Here is a 20,688-nt window from a genome sequence, read left to right on the forward strand (position 1 = left end):
AAATGAGGTTTAGATTACCAGCAATACCCATTGATGGAGGGAGCAGGATGAGAAGGGTAATCCTCAAGCTTGTCTGAAGGTTGAATGAGGCAGTGGGGGTTCCTGGGATGTGCTTGGAAGGGTGATCAGTGTCCTCCTTAATTTATTGCTGCTCTAAATCTGAGCAAGGACGAGGCTGAGGAGGCATCCACAGGGCCCCTGGGAGGATTGGAAAGGCAGGTTCTTCTCTTTTGGGTGCTCTGTGCTGCTCTCTCAAAGCAGAAGACTCTTCTGACCCAGCCTTGGAGGCACAAAAAGCTCTTAGGTGGGATCATCTCCTCCTGCTGCCATCTCCCTGTTCTGCTGAAAGGCCAGCTGATTATCCTGAAATTTGCTTTCATTTGATATACAGCATTTTCTAACAAAATCCAAAGAAAGATGTGATGAAAGGTTTATATGTAAGTAATTATAATGCTGCAGTATTCAGTGCAGGCAGAAATTAATATATGAGGTGAAAATGTCAAAATAAAAGGTCAGGAAAGTGAATTACAGAGAAAGTTGAGCATTAGCTAAGAGGCAGTGTTTGTTGGCAGAAGCTCCCTCCAGTATAAAAAAGGTTAGGAAGGAGGCTTATGAAGACTGAATATTTCACACACAATTAAAATTCTGTATCGGTTATCTTGAAGAGTCATGTAGCATAGTTAAACTAGGACAATTAATATAATGAAAAATTCATGTTTATAGCTTCTGGCTTTTGCCTAGGGATACTTCATAAACCAAAAGTGACCCTTTCCTTTAGAGGTGATTCCAAGAGCTTGACATGACATAGGTGGGGCGAGGGAAATATAGTCAAAGAAAACAGATTTCTTAAAATAATAGCCACAATTATAAACACAACTGAGAAACATTTAATAACAGTTTTCTTCATAATAAACTGAGCTATCCCTTTATATAAGCAGGGCAGCCATGCAGCATTAAACTATGATTTACTAGGGCTGCGAGTGGTGGAATCACCGTTTCTATTTTAGCAATAAGCAATAATAATAAATTTTTTAGGAGGATGCTACAAAAAAAAAGTGTTGGAGGAAATGCACAATGATCGATTTCTCAGAATTAAACTGCACAGACATACTGAATCAATGAGCTCTTTGTTCTTAAAGCTTCACCTACTCTGGCTGCTGAAATTGGAGATTTATGATGTCAAAAAAATTGTAATAACTATAAATTGCTATGCTGGTGTCTGTTAAAGTTAATCTACTTGCTTCCAATATGAAACTGATTTTTTTTTTCCTAAATTGCCTTGTAGATTTAGTCATCTGAATAGCTGGTTTTCCTTCCAGCAGAGATTTGCTATTAAAGCTGTTGTCCTACTGAATGTAGATTTCAAGGATTATTCATTCATTTACTTAATGTATTGTCCCAAATTACTTATGCAAAGTAATGCAATTTAATGGTGGAGTTATTGATTAATTTTGCTTTTTAAAATGTACTTTAAGAGCACAGATTAAGCGAATCTTAGCAAAATCTCAGGTTAAGTGCTAAAAGGGTCTCTACTTTGTCAAGTTTCTGTAGGCAGTGTGCTCTAGACCTTGCATAACTTGGCACGGATCGATGGCATCTGGTGATGTGCTGACTCTTGGGGATGCTGCACTAGCAAAGTCCCCGTGTGTGGTGTTGTGCCTGCAAGCCTGAAAGTGACTCCTCTCCTCAGCTGCACAGAGACCTCCTGCACACAGGACTCACTTTTGTCCATCCTTATTGATAGCTGTACCCAGGTCTTCATTAAATTTTAACACAGATGCACAGTATGCAATGCAAGACAATGATGTCTGGCAGGCAGATCCCAGCAGGTCTGCTGGCTGCAGTGTCTGCATCCTGCCCCTGTGGAAGCACAGCCCACAAACCACGGCTGTCAATGGCCACTCCTGGCTGTGGTTTCACACCAGCTGCACATGCAAGGTCCAAATCAGAAATGGATGTACCTGTGTATTTCCTGTGGTAGGAGTCATTTATCTCAGAGCTTCCTGCTCTCTAGAGCACTGTGAATAACTCTAACTGTCCTCTTCTTAGATCTTTTGCTCCATATCCCCTGTTTTAAAATCTATTTTAAGAAGGCAAAGTTTGCTGATGTGTGTAACTCTCCTCCTCCCATTTTCCCATAATTTGCTTCATCTCCTTTCCCAGCATCCTAACCCTGCACCTCATATCAGTGTGCTCAGCCAATTGACCAGCAGCAGCAGGTGTAGGAGCAGGTAGTTTCCTGAGTTATTAAAACATTGGTTTTGATTAAAAGGTTGTTGGGAGTTGTTTTTACTATTATTTTTAATTTTTTCAAAATATTCCGTTTCTACTGTAAAATCCCAGCTTTGTTTTTATGTGCCTGACATAACCTGGTCTAGGTTGCAGTGGAGGAATTTTTGGTGGCATGGTGCAGCTGTGGGTAGCTTTGAAAGATGACTTTGCAGGGATGACATTGTGGACTTCCATATGCATTGCTGTGAAATGCTGCCAGATTTCACTGTACTGTTGGAAATAGAGCATTTCTTTGAGCACTGACCTATGTGAAGTCAAGCTTGGGTCATAAAATCAAGGTGATTTTTCTCCTCCTCCACTCATCAGCAACAACAACCTTGTACCCAGAATTTAAGCAACTTTGTTACGTCAGTCCAGATGCAACCCAGGTCATTTTTCCCTCCCTTGATCCTGGAGTAAAATAAGACCCCAATTAATTATGAAGGGAAATGGGTCAGCTACAAAATACATCTAGAAACAAATGCATGATACCTTAAAATATCTTTTTAAATCAGGCATGGGATAAGTGTAAATCCTAAATCTCCTTAAACTGATTTTTTTTCTCGACAGGATTAGTAAACCTGTGCCTTACATTACCTTACTCACCTTCTCTGGATGTCACACACTGTCACAGGCTCCTGGGGCCCCGGGTGCTGCTCCTGCTGTGCTACAGCCCCACTGATGTGACTGTCAGCTGCAGGTTTGGAGAGTGTGGTTCATTCTCTGTCCTTTGGCTGTTCCCAGGGTTATGAAATCTCCATTTCCAGAAGAGAAGGTGTTTGCTTGGAGTGCCAAGGCTGGCTGTGCTGAGCCCTGCCTGCCCTCTGCTCTGTTGCAGAGCTGTTTGCAGTTGGTGGCCTCAGGATGCTCCTGCAGATCTACCATTGATTTAAGAGGAGGGACCAGGTTTGGGAGAGCAGTGGGCTCACTGAGGGTTGGGGTTTTTAAAGCTTTTAATGGAATCTGTAACATCTGCATCTAGAACTGCAGCATAAAAATTTAATTATCAAATGGTAATGTGTTAGATATGAATCTCTTGGTTAAGAAAGTTGAAGATGATTCCATGTAAATTCTTCTCCTATTTGAATTATAAGAAAAATCCTTCTTCTCTTTCAGCAACTTAGATTATCCTTCTTATGGTAAGACCTGATCTGAACTTGTACATGGATTTTACTCTGTGTTCATCACCATGAGGTTTGAAAAGTTTATTCTTCAGTAGCTGTAGGGAAGTGCTCAGCATCTCAGGATCTGTGTTTGGGAGAGGCACGACGACCCCTCTAATAACTGGTTTCTAGTTAGTTATTTTTGGTGCATTATCTTTCTGCAGATACAAAACTATTCTTGTCTTTTTCATTTTGCTTATCATTATTGCTGTTTAATGATAGATGATTCAAGGGAATACACAAAATGAGGAAATCTTGGAAACCTCCCTTAGGGTGTTGTGGAGAGTGTATGTGGGAATGCACAGTTTAATTAAGACTACCTGGCAGACATTCAGGCAAGGGAAGTCATGTTTAAGTAATTTGCTGGAGTTGTTTGAGGATATAACTGCCACAAGAGATAAAGGGAAGTCAGTGCTTGTGGTGTATTTAAATGTTGAAGTTTCCGCATCCAGAATGAGTGTCCACGCTGTGGCTTGGCAGGAGAGGCTCATGGCTGGTAGGACACTGAATCCAGGACTAGGTCCATTGGGAAGTGGTGTAGGAATAACCATGTTTCTGCTGATTTCTGGGCTAAATGCCACCTGTGTTGCAGTGTGCACTGGAGAGGATGTTGTGTTGGAAGTGCTCCATCATGGAGTGGGACAGCTGAGGATGTGGGGAGTGCCCATGGATGTCTGTAGGAGAGGAGAGTGCCCGTGGAAGCCACCTTCAGTGCCGTCTGGGGACAAGGGGACCGAGGGACCGTGGCACTCTGCCTGCTCCACTCCTGGTGTCTGCTGCCCATCCCTGCCAGGAGCTGGGTGTTTGTGCCTCCTCCTGGCCCTGCCTGTGGCTGCCAGAGTGCCCTGGGGCAGGGACCTGGCAATCCCACCCCACCTGGCATGTGTGTCCTGGGAGAACAGAGCCTTTCTAAGCCTCTGCCTGCAGCCAGATGGGGAAGGATGGATGGATGGGTGTGGGAATTACCTCTGCTCCAGGGGGAGATCCTGGCTGTGCATTGATGGTCTGCTCTGACCTGCAGGGCTACTGGAGCCCCCTGGGATCCTGAGGTGAGGCCAGTGGTCATTCCCAGTTACCAACTTCCATGTGTGCAATGCAACCAGGCAGGAAAATCCCCCGTCCTTTGCAAAACAAGGAATGATGCAAACAAACAGTGCAGACACACTGTGATATATATAAACTTTTGTCCAGGTGTTTGTGTTATATATATGTGGTTTAATCACACATAGCAGGGAATTGTGTAAGAACTGTGCCGAAAGATTAACCTTGATTTAATGGGAACAATTTTTTTATTGCTTTTAAACAAATTGACAGGTAAGCGCTGGCTCCTTAGACATGACAGCTCTCATGCTAAGTCTGAATGACAGAAGATTTGAGAGGTTTCAGCATTAAAACATCCAGAGAGGCTTTTCACAGCCTTGGACCCTGTTGATGTGATGCTGAGAAGCCCCCACCTTCCCAAATCTCAGAAAGGCTGCAAAGTCAAGCACAAGAACTCAGCTTTCAGTTTAAACTTTTAAATCCCAGCCTGCCAGGCAGTCAGAACAGGCCTCTTGTGCAACTGAGTTCCATTTAGCATATGGTTTTATTAGATGAGACTTTTCTCAGCCATGTCAGGCATGAAAGATTGAGTATAAATAATGTGTTTAAAAGCTGCATAGAACTGCTGGCTGTAAAACAATGTGTTGCTCTGAAATTGCCAATTAGGTCTCCTGTTTGTTTTGTTGTGGTAGAAAGACATGCTCTGACAGTTCATACTTTTTTTTCCTTTTGTTCAGATTAGGTAATAGAAAATCCTGGTCTTTTCTCACATTTCCAATTGACATTCTGAAGAGGCGTATTCAGTACAGAGATGTGCATGAGTTACTGAGTTTTATTGGGTTTTAGTTATGGCTAATAAAACCCATTTTCTGCACAGTTATTTAATTTGCATCTATAATTGCCGCAGTTGTACATAAATTAGACATGCAATTGGAAGCCTAATTCAGCTTGTCTACTCCTTCTGCCCCATCCATAATTATGGAGCTGTGGTAGCCTCATGTTAAGAGATTTACAAAAGTTTTGGAAAGCATTTGGCCCCAGGGAGAAAATGGCCTGTTGCTATCAGCTGCTTTACATGAGAATTATACAGAATGCCCAGCCTGGGCTGGAAATCCCAGCTCTGGTGAGGGACACTCCTTGCCCTGCAGGATTTCCAGTGGGAGCAGGTCTGGCAGGAGCAGAGTTCAGAGCCTGGTGAAAGTGCTGGCCCTGCTTTTCCTGCCCTGGTACAAGTTCAGCCCCTGGATGTGCCTTCCCAGCCTCTTTCCTTCCCTCACAAGGTGCCAAGGGGAAGCACTGGAAGCTCCTGGGGTGTCTATTCTTGTCTTGGCCTCTTGCTCTCCCATGCATCCATAAATCTGGGGAAACTTCAAAAGCTGAGAGCTGGTATTGCTTACATGGGCATTATTCCAAGGTGTGTCAGGAAGGCAGGGGGTGGAGGAAGGCTGTGCTGGTGCCAGCTGAGCTTGGTGGTCCCACGTACATCAAATGGCTCAGCTTGGCCCTGCCAGCCTTGCTTCTTGCAGTTCTGCACCAGTGTTTCCATCAGTGGTCCAGCGCTTGAAAGCACATTAAAATGGCATTAAAATGCTTCTTCCCAAAACCCTCTGGCTCCATGGTCATGCTCTACAAGTACCTGCCAAACAAAGCAATCTTCTCTCCAAACCTAAACAACCCTTCTTCCCTCTTCCACATGCGTTTTGGCATGAACCTTTCCTTGCTCAGATAGTTATCTACAGAACCTGTTGGGGTTTTGCCATGACTTGCCTTTGGGGAAGGGGGTTGGTTTTCTGGAGGTTGTTCTGAGTTGCAAGGAGGGAGAAGGTGGAAACTTGTCCCTGTTGAAGTTAAGTGCTGACACCAGCAGGGCAGGATGTTGCTCACAGGCCCCTGGGCATGGTTTGGCCTTGCTGAGGTTGATTGCTGTAAGTGATGTCTGGATTGAGCTAGATCCACGTGTGGAAGGCTGGGAAACAAAGAGACAGGAGCTGCTTTTGCAGCTGGATGAGAAAGTACTTTTATTTTACCCTCTGCTTTCCCTGACTAATGGCAACTGAGGGGTTTTGCAAGAGGAGTTGGTTTCCCTGGGTGAATTCAGGACATATAGGCAAGACCACATGCTGCACTCTATAGGTTTTGGGTTTTTAAAAATCTTTTCACAAGGAAGTTCAATCAGTGGCTTTAGTTTCTCTCTTGTGAGACTTCAAATGGATCTGAAATTTGTGACGTTAAGATATAATCCTGGCAGGTTAATGCTTCAGACAATTTGTTCTTTGCTGACTTTCCTTGTACTTTAGGTGATCCAAATACTGGTGTTCTCTTTTGTCTCCCACGGCATTGCTTGGCTTTCCAGATGAATTTTTAAACCATAACTTTAGTGGAATTTTCCAAGAATATTTATCTCCCCCAGACATAAAAACCTCACTGCTGAGCCGACCTTTTGTCAGAAGAGACAGCTAAAACCCATGCAATGGGCAGTGGTTGCTGCCCTGATTTCATACCACAGTTTGACACTCTTACTTTGTGAGGAAAAAAACCCCAAAAACTTTTAAAGAATTTTCCCTTCACAAACTGTTTTGTTCCCCTTTTTACATATTGTAATTGCTTTCATTGAAGTTGGGTTTATTTGGTGTGTGTTCCTCCCCTCTCCTCTTCCTACACAAGCTGGTTGCTCAGAATTGATATTTTCTGATTTTTAGCCAGGCTAAGATCCATTGCTAGCGTTGGAGAATGATCTCCCATTCAAATGGTCAGAAGTCAAGGTCAAGGCTAAAAGCTCAAAACTTAAAATGAGGCAATCTCTGCAAAAAAAACCAAAAACAACAAAACAACAAAACAAAACCACCAAAAAAACAAATCAAGCTCTCACGGGAAGGGTTGAGGATCTCCCTCATATTCCTGGTTGAATTCCCAAAGGCTTCTGTCACTGGAAGATGAACACACCTGTGCTGGCAAGGTTGACTGTCCCAGGTAGATGCCCCATCCTGAGAAACAACTCAAGGTCAGGTCATCAACCTGGATGAGGTTTTGAGCAGCTAATTGATGATGTCTCTGCTCATCACAGGGGAGTTGGACTAGATGACATTTAAGATTTCTTTGCATCCAAAATTATTCCGTGATTTTGTGTCCTCCTCTCTGCTGTAGCCTGAGCTGGTTGGGCACTTTCACAATGTGAAATAAATGTTCACCAAAATGAAATGTGGGTCCTTACTCCATTATTTTCTTTTAATCCCTAAAACCCCCTGTGATTGATTTGAAAATAACTTCAAAACAACCACTACTTTGTTCAAAACAACCACTACTTTGTTTTTTGGTGAACCCGTTATTCAGCAAAATGTAAGAGTTGCCCAGCTGCACTGCAGTATTTGGAACCAAGGCACCTTGGACTACAACCAGAATGTAAGAAACCTTTCCGAATGCTTCAGAAATTTTAGGGAAGATTAGCCAGAAATAGATTTGAAAGAGCGAAAAAGTAACACATTAAAATTCTCTGATCCTAAGAGAAATATGGGAAAGGTCGAATGGAAAGCTTTGCACTGAAAGGCAGCCTGGAGCTCACTAGAAGAGCCTGGAGAACCGGGCGCTGAGAGCAGCTGGATGCCACCAACCCTCGGCTTTCTTCTGAGGCTCACTGGGGCAGCAGCAGCTGCTGCTATCATTTTTCTAATAAAGTTGAAACCGGTGAGAAAGTGATGGGTATTGATTAGTGTCAGCTTCAATAAATACATGTCCAGCTCCCACGCTGCACAAGATCATTCAGAGTCCTGCAAGCCCAAAGTAATTGTTGAGGACTCATGGGGGCTTCCAGGGCACCACAGCAAAGAGGAGTCGTTATTGACTGTGGTACTTTCATGTCTTATTTCATAACTGAGTAGCACTGTTGTTGGACAAGTAAATGCTGTTTTGTATGACTTTTCAAAAACATTCTTTTTTTTTTTTTCCAGCACTGCTTTGTGGTCTCAGATCTGGTTGAACAGGTACAATAGGTGAACTGAAAGGAGACTGTATTTGTGGGACTTGTGTTGCTGAGGAGACAGGCAGGAAGTTGCTCTTGGGGAACAATAATCTGTTGAAGAGACAGACCCTGACACCCAACATGTGCCTTCTTCAGCTGCCAAAAAATGTTACTTTTCCCTCCAGCCTTCCTTCCCCTTTGCTACAAATGTCACTTTATTCCTTTAAAGTAAGTTCAGTTAGTGTTAACTTTGCTGTTTATCTTTGTAGGCTTTTCTTTTTGGAGTAATGGGAAAATATAAAGGATTTCTATGTTGAAACACTGAAGAAATAATATTCTCTTATTCAGCAAGAACTGAAAGTGGATGGAGTCTATTCTGACTTCAAATGAGGGAACCACGTTATTACTTATATTAGCACAATGCAATAATAATTAGTATTATCAGAATTTGTATGATCTATTACCTAAACATTTAGGTTTTTGGAAGAATAAAGAAGATGAATATACTCAGGGACATCTTTTTACCTCTCGATTCCCAAAATGGAACATAAACTGTGGGTGTTGCAGCTGATGCTTTGTGGAAGGTTTTTGTATTTCTGTTTTTTTCCCCTGTGATTTTCGTTCAACTGATCACAGGTATCTTTACAATAAGGTAAACTTGGAGTGGCTTGGTTAGCCAGTTCTTAACTAGGTGGAAACAGGTGATAGAGTTCAACTAATCCAGCCCAGTATTCAGCTAAAACCCAAAATTCATTGCAGGAACTCAGATCTGGAGTGACTCTGTTTTTACTAGTTTTAGAGAGAATGTGTTAATTACTGGAAGTCTTTATCATGTATGTTAGCATTGCTCTCAGTAAACTTCTTGGTTACTTTAGCAACTGCTTTTTAAGGAAATCTGAAAGGATTTTTTTTTTTTTTTTGGTGTTGGCTTTAACATTTCCATTTCTTACTATGCAAGAGTAACAGGCTGGAGGCTAAATGGTCTTTAAATACTGTTCCAGTTCCAGAGGCAAAAACTACTTGGAGCTTTGGAACAGCTGTCTACTTTTATCCTTAGCAGCATCCACTGTTTCTCTAACATCCATTGACTTGTCTAGTCCTCTTAGCTCCCAATTGGGTTAAAACCATTTAAAGAGAATTTGAGTTAAAAAAAACTTAATATCTCAATTTTCTGTTGTTTCTGATAGTTTTCTAATGTTTGATTTAATTTAAAAACATTTCTAATAGAAATGTTAGCTATCAAGAGAGCTGTCCATCCATCAACCCTCCAGCCACCTTTGTTAAAATATATAGTTCTCTTATTTTAGCATTATTACATGTAAGTATATCTATATATATGAGTGTGTATATATATACATGCATATATATATACATGTATGTATGTATGTATATATGTATATGTATGTATGTCTATATATAAGAGACTTCCCAGCCCTTCTTACTGCCCATTGTGCATTTTCTTTTCAAAGTCTCATTTCATTCTCTGTAGAAAGAGCAGAGCATTCATTACTATTAAAGCAATTTTATAGCACACTGCAAAGGGAATACAAATGCAGTTTCTGACCACTTTAAGCCTTATTTGCACAAAGATGATATCTTTAATTCAGGAGATAAATTCCTTGCTACCTAATTCTTGAAAGGCTTTTATTTTGAGGTGGGTTTGATTTGTCCCTATAGGAGAGTTGTCTGCTGCCTGCCAAGGAGCACTACATCTTACCAACTACATCTCATTTAGCAGAAAAATGACCTGAGCTTGATTAGGCTACAAGCCAATTCAGAGGACAAGCCAGTCAGCGCTGAGTACAGCTTGTTTATCAATAATATGTGAATAAACCAACAAAAATACAGACGTCCTGAAATGATGATCGTTCCTTTGGGGGAAGGGGGGTAGATGGTGGAGAGAGGAAATGGAAACTCCTTTTAGTCTTGGCACTTACAGTTGAGTTGGGTGAAATTTCTATTGGTGATAAAAAATCTGGATTTTTTCACTGAACTTCACACTGATAAAAAAGAAAAAAATCCTGAAAATGTAGGGTGTTTCATGGCAGAGCATTCCAAACAAACCATCTCCCTTCTTTCCCTTGAGTTATTTTATAATTTGAAATTATTCTCTGCATTGAGACTTGAAGGGCTTGATTTCATATCAAATGAGTAAAACTGGATTTCAGATGAACTGAAATGTTTTTTTTGTTCACATTAAAAAAAGTTCAGTATTCAAGTCCATTTGACCTGAACGGAATTAAAAATATTTTGGACCTGCCAGAAAATGAAATAAATGCATGCTGACCTGTTCTAATCCCTCTAAAGCTCCCAGATATTAATGCTAAATTTATCTTGAGAAAGGAACATTAAAGCCCTGCCTGCAGGTGCTGGGGAGATGGTTTGCCTGGCATACCTTGGCATTTGTCCTTGTGTTCCCTGGAGCTCCGGGGCTGTTCCCAGGACACAGCTTTCAGGGATGGGGAGTGGGATGTGGGAGGAAGCCCTGACTTTGCTTTCCTAGGGCCAGTGGGGAACTGCAGCAGGAAAACCAACAGTGATTTCTTTTCACTTTCTTCTTTTGCATTTGTGTCCTCACAACTTCTGCCTCTAAATTTGCCCTTTCCCCAGAGGGTTTTGTTATCCTCACACCCATTCATCTGCTTTCCTTCCTCCCTACCTTCTTTTCCCCTCTCTCCAGCCCCAGCCCATGCTCATGAACAGGACTGCCCATTTAAAGCATCTCTTCTCTGCTGTCATTGCCAGGACCCATCTCCCACCCACCCACCACAACAGAAGGGCAGCATTTCACAGTTTGCCTTTTGTGGGGCCTGACAGATTGAGAGCTCTTGTACAAATAACAAAAGAAGCCTTTGCCCTTGATTTTGAACTGCCTTGGGACTAAACCTCCTGCGCCTTCCCTAGAGCAGAGGCTGATTCTCTCTTTCAGGAGTTTTTACTGTCATTTTGAAGTTTAAGAAACTCCTGCATCCTCCAAGTGAGTTTTGTCTTTCCTGCACTCTCTAATCAATTGCAGCTGAGTTTGTTGGTGCAGAAGGTCCAGGCAGATTTAGCAACAAGGATATTTTCAAAACATAGGTAAAATTATAACTCTTTCTCTCTCAGTGTTAAATCCTGCTAGCAGAAGTAGCCAAGGCATCGTGTGTTGCCCTGCTTTTGCTCAGCCTGTCTGGATGAGGTTTTCTTCTTGTAATACTCAATTTACCTTCTTTTCCTTTGTCTGACTGCTGTTTTATGGCAAAATTTTTTGAGATGTACAAGAAGTCTGTTGAACTCACTGATATTGCAAAATGAGACCTGTTTTGCCTTAGAATTTGGGAAGATTTTCTCCTTCCTATGCTTTTCTTCGCAAGGTGAAATGAGCAGAATGTTTACTCTGTCTAATTAAAAGATCATTATGATTATGTAGGAAACAGGAGCTGTTTGCATTGTCATTTTTGCTGTACATTGTTTACACTGATGAGTTTTATATTCTACTTGACATTGAGAACATTCAATTGTATAATTTACAACTTTGTGAGACTTTATAACTGAGAAAAGTGCTGGCCTTTAAAAAGGATAGAATAATTCCACTTTGGAATGTTGCCGAAAGAAAAGACTTGAGGTTTATGGCTAAAAAGCATAGGAAAGATGCATATTTGCTTCAGTCATTATTTTTCAGTAATATTTCAATGATGCATGATTATTTTAGGTATTTCTTTGCCTTTTCTCCCTCATCTCACCTTCCTGCCCTGGCTAGAAATTTGACTTCTATTACCTGTGTGTTTTTTAATGTTATTTTCTTGAACTGTAATTAAACTTCATTTCCTTTTCTTAGGGAATACTTGGTTTATGTAAAGACAACTGCCATCCCATGTAATCTGTTGTTATTCAGGTCCTGTACCACAGCTTGGCATTTCATTCTGTTAAAAATGCAAGTGGGATTGTTAGACATGCCACCTACAAAGCCATGGGGTCAGCTTGGCAGCTTACTTAATGTGCTAATTTGCTGTAATTTAATCATGCTTGGAATATGGATTGGGCATCTGAGTATCTTGGTGGCAGACTTGGACTCACACAGCCCATAAACACTGGGTTAAAGCCTGCTTGGGAAAGGTGAGTTGTGGTCAGCTCCTGATCCTTTGCCTTTGGGGCTTCAGGTGGGGTCTTTGGGGCTCACAGAACTCTGTGGAGCTGTGGCTCTGTGCCCAGTGCCTGTGTGGAGACGTGGCTGAATCTGCAGTTTAATTAATTATGCATTAGCTGCAAATGAGATTGAGCTCGCTGAGCTCCCTCTGTGGCTCCCTGTGATCCATGCAGAGCAAATCCTGCTCTGCCCAGGCACAGGGAGCACTGCAGGCCTTGGGAGGGATGGAGCCCTTGTCCCAGGCCAGATGGGGGCTCTCAGAGTGGCTGGGGTGTGGTAAATCAGGCACCTCGTTCTGCAAGTCACAGGCTCTGCAACACAGGCCAGCTTACAATGACTTGCCAAAATATTTGCCAGATAGCACTTCTCAGATGCAATCAATTAAGTCAGTGAAACTTAAAAGTTGGCTTCTAAATTAGTTTTCTAGAGTAGCTTTCTTTGCCCCTTTTTGAGCTTACTTTAAAGCACTGTTTGGACTTCTTGCTCCTGCATTATTTGGTGCTAAACTGTGAAACCTGTGTTTGCATTAGTAAGGCTGATAGCTGAAAATTTTCCAAAGGATAAGTTTTGCTGTTGGAAAAATTTTGTATTTGGATCCCAGAGAGCTCTATTTCAACCAGGTCACACAAGCTGGTTTCCTGGCTGGTTTGCCATTTCTTTCATTTCCTCTTTTTGACTATTATGTTGTAAGACGAAAGTTAAAATTTTAACGCACTATGTTTCACCATTTGGAAAAATAAAGTTTTAGCCTGGGGTATTCTATTACCTTGCTCTCATTTAATCTTCTAACAGTGCAATTATCTCTTATCTTTGTGTTATTCTTTGTGTGACTCTGGCCCTGATGAGATCAATTTAGTATTCAACTTCTCTTTTTAGTATTGTGATATCTTTTCTCTTGTGATAAGCCAGAAAAAAATCTCCCTGGCAACACCTAACTGTGGATATTCTTTGTGCCTCTGGCCTGTCCACTTGCTACTGTGTCCACCTGGCCGTTTTCACTGCACTAATTGGTTTATCCTTTGGAAAGACTTTTTTTTTTTCTTTTAACTTTGGTGGGTTCATCTTTGGTTTTTTTTTAATAATCCTGATTCTCTGATCTAGGTTTAGATTGCATATTGAGAAAAAATTCTTCCCTGTGGGTGGTGAGATCCTGGCGCAGGATGCCCAGTGCAGCCTGGAAGTGTCCAGGCCAGGTTGGACATTGGACAGGGCTTGGAGTACCCTGGGACAGTGGAAAGTGTCCCTGCCCATGGCAGGAGAGAGCAATGGGATGAGCTTTAAGGTCCCTTCCAACCCAAACAGTTTTGTGACTTTATGATTCAGGCAGGCACTTGAGCATGTCCCAAGTTTCAAAGTCACTGTGCTGTTGCAAAAGTGACAAGGAAAAAAAGAACATTGCTTGTGTCTGTGTGTTTGCAAGAATGTGCATTCACTCTGCAAAGGGGGGACAATAGCTCTGCCCCAAGGAATTTACAATTGCTGTCTGTATGAAATACTGTTAAATACTTGAAACTCCTGATTTCAAGTGCAGGACCAGATCATTCCAGCAGGAATTCAGCTGCTCTGTCTGCTGGCCTTATGCAGCTGGAGTCTGAGACCTATTTTTGCAGAGCCCAGCCCAACTTACCCCAACAGCCACGGCAAACTCCCCCTGGCCAGATGAAAGGTGGAGCTGGCTCTTGTTAAAATGTGATTTGACCAGAAACAGCATTGCCATAACTCAGAGGCAGAGAGCTTGTAATGAGATCATGTGGTCAGCAAAGCACACAGCCTAAAATCTTCCTGTTAAATGCTGCTTCTTTGCACATCAGGGCAGGACAACAATTTGGGAAGTTGGAGAGGATGCCTGGTGCATACCCAATCTTTTGTTTACTAGTGTGGTCTTACTTTTGGTTTATGTAAAAATATGTGAGAGGAGGAATTTGATCCCACTCCTCAAGAGAATTCTGCTGCAGTGATTGCTCTTGGTTAAGGATTCACCAAGTAGCAGCCATTGTTAACCTGTGATTCAAGAAATCACAAGAATCCCACAAAAATTGAGCTCCAAGTTAAAACTGTGTTGAGGCAGTGTCCTCCTGGAGATGCCTTTTAAACAGGGCTGACTTGGTTATCGTGTACCAAGTTCACTCCATGGATTTCCTCTTGTTTAGGCTGTTTTCAATTTGCTTTCACCTCACAGAAGCTTTCTCCCATTTTAATTCCCTGCTGCCTTTACCCAGTTTTCTTATGAGTGATCTATAGCAGAAGGGTCCAAATTCAGACTGCAGTATGGGAAAGGGATTTATAAATTATGAAACACCAATGTAGCTAAGCAGGATGGTTAGGGGGGAGAAGAAAGACAAGTAGAGGACATTTGGAAAACAAAGCAGGGAGCAGAGGAAGGTGAGCATGGCTGTAAAACCATCAGAAATAAGTTTTTAAAGAAATAAAAAATCTGAGAAACTATTGATTAAGAAATGACCATAACACAACATGGATGTGTGCAACTGTAATGAAAAACAAAACCCCAAATGAAGGAACTTAAAAATGGGAGAATAAATCACTAGGAGATAAAATCCAAGGCTAATGACTGTTCATTGTTGACTCCAACCTCCATGGGCTGGGCTTCAATTTACCATCGAAGGCAAATGAGGGTTTTGGTAAAATGCATGAACAGGCTAATTGGAGGCTAATTAGGGATCAGTTGATCACAGAGCACTGACACAAGAGAAGCCCCCAGGATCCAAGTGGCAGGGAGCGTTGCAGAAGGATGGCTCATGATTGAAGGTGCAATTCCCAAAAGAGCAATTTTCTGTCAAGCTGTCAGCAGGGTTTGGTGCTTTTCCAGAGGTGCAGATGTACTTGAGCAGTGGGAAGCTGAGAGCTAAAGCAAGTCCACCCTGCCTGCTTCTGTGAGCTTGTTCCTCCTGCATCTGCAGCACAGAGGGATGGATGGGCTCGTGCCTGGGCTGGGATTGCAGTCCCAGGCTTGGAGTGGCACTGCCACCAAGCTGTGGTGCAGCTGAGCAGGGCTGGGTGCCCCAAGCCCCTGCGCTGTCACAGAAGTGTTTGCCACCCCAGCAGAGCAGGCTCCAGCTGTGCTCCACATCTGCCTGAGTCACTGGGGTGAAAAACATGAAAACAACAACACAAAACTGCTGGTTTGCAGCAAGGAATGGGGAGCTGGGAGTTCCTCCAGCAATGTGTCCCAGGAATGGAGATGAGTGGCAAAGCAGCAGCTCAGCAGTGCTGATCCTCGTGTGGCTGCAGAGAAGGTGCTCAGCAGTCGGCTCAGGCGTTCGTCTGCTCCCACGCTGACAGATGAAGTGTCCACAAAAGCAAACCAGCTGCATTTCAATGGTGGCTGCCTGGGCTGAATGCTGCACACCCAGGTTTGAAATGAAATTCCAGCTCGTTGCTGTGCTGACAAGCTGCAGATGATGGCTGTGAACATGACACACAGTTCAGTCTCCCAGCTGCTCATCCTGGCCTCTGCTCTGGGCTTGCCAGAAAGTTCCCTTCTCCCTATCAGAAAGAGGAGATAAAATATTAGAAACTGCTTTATTAGCACAATATTGCTGCTGTGAGATTGGGGAACCCTAAGGCTGGTAAAGTCCAGTTGTTTCATAAGGTGCAGCTGTATTTTCCTGAGCCTTTTTGAAAGAGGTCATGAAAAAAACCAAACAAGAGCATGAGCCAGCAACTGTGGGTTTGGTGGATGTCCTAAAGGGAGTGACAGAAAACACAGGGAGAGGGAGTTTTTATGGCAGCAGTGTGTTCATGCTTCAGTAACTCAGAGCATCTGTTTGAGCTTTGCCTGCCATGATGGGTGAGGCAGAATCAGGAGATGTCATGTAATTGGGTTTCCATAAAGAACGTGATATCAAACATTCATGAGCAAGGCAAAAATTCCCAGAAAATAAGGTGGTGTCATCCCAAACTGTTGCAGATGGGGAATTCTTCTGAAGATGTGCAAAGGCAACACTATTTGACAACTTGGGCACTTTTTATTCCTTCCCTGGAAGATGGTCTACAGTGGTAGGAGAAAATTACTGAAGTATCTGAGGGTTTTTTGGTTTTTTTAAATATTGTGAAGTTTGTAGCTGGCTTTAGGAAAAAAATAGGGGTTTTGAGGGAATTTTGTTGAACTGTTAGAGTGCGGCTGTCATTTGATTTATTCTGAATGAGCAGCAACAGAGGGAAATAGAAGCTTCTCTGTGAGTGATTAATTTTCACAAATGTGAATTTTTCCTAGCAAGAGCAAGAGGGTTTCAACACAGGCTGGTGTGAGGCTCTGCAAATGCCAAGTGTCTCCTCTTGGGAGATTGAAAACAAAGTTGGCACCAGTGATTAGTGGCTGATTTGGCAAAAGTTGCTGAAAATTGACATCTGAGGGAGAGGTCTTGTGATGATTTAGTAAAACAGTGCAGTTTGAGACTACTTTTGTGGTGTCACTGTGCAAAGTGCAGGGGCTATCAGAAGGAATGTAATGTGGAAAACGTGAAGGACGAATTTGGTGTCTTATTTAGTTCTTTGTGCTTTCTCTTGAGCTTTTCTATCATATTGTTAGCAGTACCATGATACAGCAAAGTTGTGACGTTGACTAAGGAAAGTTAAGATGCCAAAACACCACAAATATTTCATTTACTACATATGCAACTTTGTTTCTCTTCCTCTTTGCTAAGATATGGGTATTAATTTCACTTGGATGTAACTGTCATTTAGGAGCAAATCCAACATGGGAATAGCATCACATGGTCCAGCAAATCCAGCAATTCATCATCCAGGAGCCTGGGAGGCAGAGCAGCACTGGAGGAGGGCTCTGTGGGGTTTGTGGTCAGGCGTGTGTGGAGGCATCCCTGCCTGCCCAGGGACAGCCTCTGGGAAGGAGCACTGGGTGGGAAATTGGGATATGAACCAGAAATCTTTGCAGCTACTGTTGTGAATGTTTTGAGCTGTGTTTCTGGTCTTGGGATGGTTCCAGCACCAGCTGGAGCCAGTGTGGCTTTCCCTCTGCTGGGAAGCACATGGGGTTGGTGCCTCAGAGGTGCCAGTGCCCAACACTGGGTGTGTTGTCCTGAGGGGAACAGCTGAGGGGTGAAGGAATTGTGTATATGTGGAATTTTTTTGCTCCCAAGAAAATATAAAGTGGTTGCTTGGCACCTAGTGGGAGGGAGATGACTTCCAGGGAACCTCCTGATAACTTTTCTGAGGAGTTGGCAGGACTGTAGGGACTACAGTGTGACAGTGATGAAGTGAGCAGCAAAGAGGGAGGACAGGCAGTTTTTGCTGCAGGATGGTAGGATCACATTTTGCCTCTGGCTGATTTACTCACAGCAGGAATAAAGGTACTGTGTCAGGAGTTAGTTTGACACATAAGGGAGAGAAATAAAAGCACAAAAGCTCAAGATGCCTTGACAGCCAATCACCCACCCAAATAACAGCCCCCCAGCAGCAGAGCTTGCTGTTCACAACCTCAGTGCATGGCTCAGGCTCTCCCCCTGCCCAGCACTGCTGTTCTGCAGTTGCTTCTCTCTGATAGCTTTGCCTTGCTGCTGATTGCTTTAGCTTTTTATGCAGAGCAGAGAGAAGACATGACCTGCAGCCCCTGCCAGCCTAGGCTTACTTTTCTACAGAGCTTTTAAGATTTATGGTCATATTTTACAGTAACTATGATTTGTCTTATAGATAATGAATATATGATTGCCCCATGATCCCGTAGTGATGGCTTGGTCATTACTCCTGAGCACTAGCAAGGAAATTTTAACACTGAGGTTTTCCTGTGGAGAAATCCAGCAGGCAGGGCTGGAGCCTGATGGAGCTGCCTCCAGTGCTGCCAGGCCAGGCTCATTCACCCTCCATGGTACACCTGGGAGTGGCAGCTGGCTCTGCATGAGGGATGAATTATCATGCTGAATCATGGATTCTGACTGGAATAATTGTAAAAGTTGTGGCCCCAAGAGCAGGAGCTGCTGGGAGCCCTGAGGCTGGCAATGAGAATGTGGTGGTTGTGCTTGTTAGCTACATCAAATGCTGCTCTTTGGGGAGAAGGACACAGGTTCCATGGGGGTGTTGGAGACCACATGGCACCTTCTCTCTGTGCACAGAGCAAGGGCAGCTCTGCCAGTGCAGTGCAGAGGAGATCCTGCAGCTGTGGCTCTCAGGACAAGAGTGTCCTTGAAGCTTGCGGGAATCTGGCAGGAAGCTGTGTCTTTCAGGGGCTGTCCTTTGGTCTCTTTAAGGAGAGCAGAGAGCAGCTTCTCAGCACACAAGACACAGCCTCTCTGGCTGGTAACCTGTGTGCTCCATGGGGACTGGGGATGCCTGGTGTGTGTCCCTCCTGGGGACATACAGGCTGTGCAGGTTGGTGTGTTATTGTCACCTCAGTGGGGAGTTGAGGGCGCTCTGCTCAGGCTGCTCATTGCCCAGGACCTGCTGACACAGCAGCCTGAGGCAGCAAGGTTCAGGCAAGAGCACAGATGTTCTTGTAATGAGCCCAGTGATCTGGTGACTCATTCCCTTCCCAAGCAGCCACTTTTGATGTGAAAACTTCAATAAGTGGAAATGGAGAATCCACTTTTGTAACGTTTCCAAGAGCTGTTTCTCATTTCTAGTTTGAAGGTGATGGCTTGGGCTTCCTCCCTTTGCTTCCCATTATATTTCTGTGAATGAAGCATTGGGACCTTTACTCAACCCACAGCCCTCTCTGCACTTTTGCTGACCTCTCTGAGTCTTTCCTGACACTTCCTAAAATCAAGAGGTTCTCAGTAGTGATTCCAGACTCATATAATGCAAATGGTAATAATGATATGAATGATAATCATTGTTATGCTGTAGGATGAAATGTCAAGATTCCATATTTTCATGTTAATTTTTAGTAGATAAGTGCCACATTAAGCATGTCCATCCTGTCAGGGAACATGCTTTTCATATCACAGTAACTGTTAGAAATCATTAGTAATGAAGGAGACAACTGTTGTGCCTGGTGGGCTGGCCTGTGACATGCAGTAATGCAAAGTGACATGGAAAATTTGGAATGAAGGATGAAAAGCTGTTAAAAAAATTGTGGACATAGCTATAAATTTATTAATCTCGTATCTAAAATGTGGCGCTGAGATGTGATGATAAATAGGATCCATTTCACTACTGTTGGAGTGCATGTGTGTAACAGAAAGGAGCTAAAGGGTTGAGGCTGGGGGGACTGGTTTGGTGGTACCTGAGGGGATGGCAAAAGGCTGTGCTGGCAGCTGCACTTACCTGGAAATAGGAATCTGTGGGCAGTAAGATCAGATCTCTAATTGTTCTAAATAGAGGCTACACTGGGTAGCATAGGATCCCTGGACATGCATTTCAGTTAGAAGTACTTTTAAGCAACAAGTATTTTACTCAAACAGCTCTGTTCTTCTCATCAAGACATTGGTATGACCTGCTGCTCTTTGGGGCCTGTATTTATTGTGCAGTATTACTTTGTAGAAAGTATTGCTTTTACCTTGCAAAACAAAAACATTTTGGGTCACCTAAATTCTCATTTAGGTAGTTTTAACTGACATTTCGTGAAACTAACGCTGTTATACAACGCTCAGAACACAACAAATGCTGCTACTTCAAATGAATCTGAGCTGAAACCTGAACGTCTCCTGGCTGGTAACTCTCTGTGTGTTTGCTCCCAGGCTCCAACCTCACTGTCCTGGACCCTCTGGGCAGCGCCGTGGGCCTCGCTGAGGAGCAGGTGCAGGGCTGGAGGCGGCGCCGCCGCCGGCACGCCACCGAGGACGACTACAACATCGAGGTGCTCCTGGGCGTGGATGACTCAGTGGTGCAGTTCCATGGGAAAGAACACGTTCAGAAGTACCTGCTGACCTTGATGAACATTGTGAGTACAGCCCCGCTCGCTGCCCTGTGGGAAGGCTCTGAAAGGCCTGGGAATGTAGGTTGGGCAAGCCATTTGAATAAGACGTAACAGATTTTGTTCGTGGCAGGAGATAAAATAACTCTAGGAGGGAAATCCAGGCCACTTTCAGAAAATCCAATAGGGGAAAAGCAAAAATAAAAAAAAAGAAAAAAAGAGAAAGGAGCCAAGACAGAAGCTGAGTGTGGGACTGTTAAAATGTTCAAAGTCCTTCTTATGTGCTTTGGTGGGTGGGACACAAGGT

At 43.3% G+C, this 20,688-nt stretch overlaps 1 protein-coding gene across 1 annotated transcript in view; it reads left to right on the forward strand.

Moving 5' to 3' along the window:
• The window catches only part of ADAMTS2 (ADAM metallopeptidase with thrombospondin type 1 motif 2), a 170,555-nt gene that overhangs the window by 93,605 nt on the left and 56,262 nt on the right, over positions 1–20,688 (forward strand). Inside the window, exon 4 of the mRNA XM_064725057.1 lies at positions 20,206–20,408. Coding sequence (XP_064581127.1) covers positions 20,206–20,408 — 203 coding nt within the window. The remainder of the gene's footprint in view (positions 1–20,205; positions 20,409–20,688) is intronic.

Source organism: Zonotrichia leucophrys, chromosome 13, assembly GCF_028769735.1.
Source record: "Zonotrichia leucophrys gambelii isolate GWCS_2022_RI chromosome 13, RI_Zleu_2.0, whole genome shotgun sequence".
Taxonomy (NCBI): Eukaryota; Metazoa; Chordata; class Aves; order Passeriformes; family Passerellidae; genus Zonotrichia; species Zonotrichia leucophrys.